Consider the following 4,133-nt stretch of genomic DNA (forward strand, 5'->3'; position numbering starts at 1 on the left):
CCAGTGCGGGGAACAGTGACCTGCTAGCTCCTTCTCCGGGCCTTGATTATGTGCCTGAAGGAGTCCCAGACAGCAGCCCAACCTTCCAGAGTAGCGTGGAAGAACCAAATCCAGAGGCTCCCCATCTGCTCGAAGTGTACCTGGAGGAGTACCCCCCGTACCCCCCGCCGCCGTACCCGTCAGGGGAACCCGAGGCGCCAGGGGAAGATGCTGGGAGCATGCGTCCGCCTGAGGTCACCGGGCAGGGGTCTCTGCCTCCCGTAAGTAGTGCGACATCTCACGGTCATTCTTGGACCCTGGTCACGCTTCTAGGTGGGTGATTGTCAGAACTCAGTGAAACGCCAGCCAGCAAGAACAGCCATTCGCAAAAGGAGGTTTGTGTTAATTTGCATATTGTGGCAAACGTGTTAGACAATTTGCCTTTTATTCTGTGATTCCGTTGGCATAGAGTGGGTCTTATAAATGTTTTCAAAATTCACTATATTTAGTATAAGGAACATTTTTGTTTTTTCAGAAGAACTGGTTTTTTTGTGTGTGAAGGAGACGGTTTTATTCTTAGGCCCGTAACTGTCACATCTGCTTGCTCTTCTCAGCCAGTGTCACATATTAGGGAAGCACCACTGGACTGGGATGAGAAGATCTGGGTTTGAAACTTTGATCGCTAGTTTCGCTCTGTGAAATCAGGCCGATGCTTCACCTTTTCATTGCTAATACCACTCTTTCAAACTTCACTTTTTCTAGCAGTGAAATTTATTTTGGGTGTGGTGTTTACGTGGAAACTCAGACTTCCAACGCTGATACAATTAGAAGGGTCTGGATGAAATGGGCACAGGGCGAAGTGGGCACTTTCGTAGCCTCTTCCTCACCTTCAGCTTAATGTGACAGTCACGGGGTGGTGTGATGACCCGTAACACTTGTAAGTTTTTCTGAAGCTTCGTATGTTTTGACTCAGGCATGTTGTTGTTGGTCTCTTGCTTAGACCAGGATCCTTAATTTTCCATGCATTTCTCCTGCAGGGCAAAAGGACCAACTTGCGTAAAACTGGTTCAGAGCGAATTGCTCATGGAATGAGGGTGAAATTCAACCCCCTTGCTTTACTTCTGGATTCATCTTTGGAGGGAGAATTTGACCTTGTACAGAGAATTATTTACGAGGTATGATTTAGTTTCTTAAACTCAACTTCGTATTGTAGTTTGTTTTAAAGCTCTAATCAGAAAGCTACTACAGAGAAATTGTATTTTTAAGTTGTTTTGTTTTGGGGGCACGGGGTTGTGGAGAGAAACACTTAAGCATGCCCCAAAACAGGCTTTGCTATTCTAAAGGTGTGATCGTAAAATTTTTGATGATGCTGAAGTTCAGTTTTCTCTGGGGGTCCTCTAGAATACTTTTCTTTCTTGGGGAGCTCATTGCCTTCCTTTAAAAATTGCTGTGTGTGGATTTGTACCAGGCGTGTTAAATTACAGATGTGGCCCGTCCTTTTCAGAAGCCTACTATTTAAAATATTTTTAGTTGACCTTTTTTCCATGGAAAATGTCACTCTGCTAGACACTAATTTGTGGTGGGAAGTTGGAGGCTAAATAAACAAAAATGACTATAAGGGTATAGTTTCTGGTACTTCAATTTTTAAAAAGCCTTTTTATAGTGAGGGCCTACTTAATTTGGCTATTCCGTCTGCTTTATTTCTAGAATTGTTCTTGGTATAGTTTTTTTGGCTCCTGTAGGTTTTAATTATGATTTAAACAAAACAGAACAGACGAGTCTATTTCTGTTCTCATGATTCTAAAGAGCTAGTTAATAGTAACAGTTCAGGTGACAAGAAATTAGAGTGACGGTCACCCTTATTGATGTTACAGGTTGATGACCCAAGCCTGCCTAATGATGAAGGCATCACAGCTCTTCACAATGCTGTGTGTGCAGGTCACACAGAAATCGTGAAGTTCCTGGTGCAGTTCGGCGTGAACGTCAATGCTGCTGACAGCGATGGATGGTAAGATTTCCCTGAAACGCCACTCAGCCTTGAGCAGTGTCTGCCGTGCGGGCGGTGGCCTCACCATGCCGTTGGCGCTGTTGGGGACAAGGAGGTGCGTCCACGTGTGTCCCACATGGCTCGTGGTGCAGGAGAAGCGTGGTGGGCGATTTGGAGGCATTAGCGTGTGTCATCTCACTCCCGTTCCGGAAGCGTGTGGAGTTTTTAAAGTTTAGTGGTTAAATAGAAGAAGAAATGTCACAAAGTGGAACACAGTGAATTATCCTGCTTCAGCCAATTTGAGAGATGCTGAGTTAAGCAAGGTCTCCCCCTCCAGCCCTGACTCCCTGAAAGTTCCCTGAGTCTTTAATATACTGATTTAAAAAACCTGTAAGGGTTTTTGGTAGGGGGCTTAGTAAATGATGGGCTCCAGAATTTCCTTTACAGGTTGGTCGTCACAGCCGTTGTCATTCAGTTTAGAGCAGCATCACTAGTCTTTGCCGTGTCTTACTCCTCAGGACTCCGCTGCATTGTGCAGCCTCCTGTAACAACGTCCAGGTGTGTAAGTTTTTGGTGGAGTCGGGAGCCGCCGTGTTTGCCATGACGTACAGTGACATGCAGACTGCCGCCGACAAGTGCGAGGAAATGGAGGAGGGCTACACCCAGTGCTCCCAGTTTCTTTACGGTGCGTAACGTTTCGTTCTGCGTGACTCGATCACCGTTCTAACTTATCCCGTATCTCTAGGGTATAACTCGGTAAGTATTTGGAAAAACATTTGTGTGTTGTGCATAGCCCTGGGCATGTGGTTAAGGGCAGCCTTAGTCACAGATGGTCATGCAGCCTTCCTGAGCGTGCCTAGAAGCAGCCGCTGTCGGGGACATCTTCAGCTACGAGAGACACTGATGCAGTGTCTGATCTAATGGCGTTAATGGCTTTTGACCATCAAAGGATCCTCTGCTAAGACTTCAATGTTTAGTGAGCGATGGTGGATCTAGATGATCAAGAGAAATGCAGTGTTGGTATAAGAACCCAATTAACCCAAGTTTTCCTGCTAAATCAGATTTGACAAAGTTAAGTAAAGGCAACACATATTTTAGAGCTAATTTTTTGGTTCTTTTGTTTTCTCGATTTTGGGTTTATGATTCTGATAACATCAGCTCTGTACCTAGAGAAGAATGGACCAAGGTTTTAGGTGGATTGTTTGGCATTTTTATTTACAAGGAAAATTTCTTTTATTTACAAGTCTTAGAAGTTGAGGTCAATTTTCTTTCTCGTTTGGCTTGAGAATTGAGAAGGGGAAAGAGCGACAAATGAGAAGGTCCCCGGCCTCCATGCCACTGGCTTCCAGCCACTCTGGAACTCCTTTGCCTGTTGACTGAACGACTCCTGAGGTTAAAGCCAGGCTCTGTCGTCTCCACATTTTCCCCGTTTGGCCCGGCCCGTTTGCAGGCTCGTGGCGAGCGGGACAGGGTTAGAGAGAGAACAGCAAACCTCAAGTTCTCTTTGTCGCTCAGCTGTCAGGGTGTGTGTGGGGTGGGGGGGGCAGTGAGTTCCCTGGATTTTCTTTAATTATTATTTATTTTTTTTTTATTAGTTTTAGGTATACAATTCATTGCTAGACATTTGTAGAGTTTATGAAGTGATTCCTCCATTACTCCATCGCCTGTCTGGCTCTGTACACGGCGATCACAGTTCTGTCGACTGTGCTCCCTCCGCCGTGCTCTACATCCCTGACCGTTTCGTAACCACTAACTGGTACTTCTTTGTCCCTTCACGTTTTTCTCCCAGCCCCCTCTCCGCTCTGGCAGTCATCAGATTGTCCTCTGTATCCGCGAGTCTGTTTTTATTTAGTGTGTTCTTTTCGTTCCTTAGATTCCACATGTAAGTGAAAGCATATGGTATTTATCTTTCTGTCTGACTTATATCACTCAGCACAATAACCTCTAGGTCCATCTGTCTCATTGCAAATGGTAGGATTTCATGTTTAATGGCTGTGTAATATTCCATCGTATATATGAGCCATAACTTCTTTATCTGGTTGTCTGATTGATGGTCATTTAGCTTCTGTATATTGGCTTTTGTGAATAGCACTGCCACGAACGTAGGGGTGCATAGATCTTTACAAATTAGCGTTTTGATTTTCTTTGGATAAATACCCAGATGTGC

At 44.9% G+C, this 4,133-nt stretch overlaps 1 protein-coding gene across 1 annotated transcript in view; it reads left to right on the plus strand.

Moving 5' to 3' along the window:
* The window catches only part of LOC105310309 (apoptosis-stimulating of p53 protein 2-like), a 10,425-nt gene extending 7,306 nt beyond the window's left edge, over window positions 1-3,119 (plus strand). The window contains exons 7-10 of the mRNA XM_023526665.1: window positions 5-260; window positions 1,017-1,154; window positions 1,854-1,987; window positions 2,485-3,119. Coding sequence (XP_023382433.1) covers window positions 5-260; window positions 1,017-1,154; window positions 1,854-1,987; window positions 2,485-2,659 — 703 coding nt within the window. The 3' untranslated portion in view covers window positions 2,660-3,119. The remainder of the gene's footprint in view (window positions 1-4; window positions 261-1,016; window positions 1,155-1,853; window positions 1,988-2,484) is intronic.
* Window positions 3,120-4,133: the final 1,014 nt, after the last annotated feature.

This window comes from Pteropus vampyrus, unplaced genomic scaffold (genome assembly GCF_000151845.1).
Source record: "Pteropus vampyrus isolate Shadow unplaced genomic scaffold, Pvam_2.0 Scaffold2113, whole genome shotgun sequence".
Taxonomy (NCBI): domain Eukaryota; kingdom Metazoa; phylum Chordata; class Mammalia; order Chiroptera; family Pteropodidae; genus Pteropus; species Pteropus vampyrus.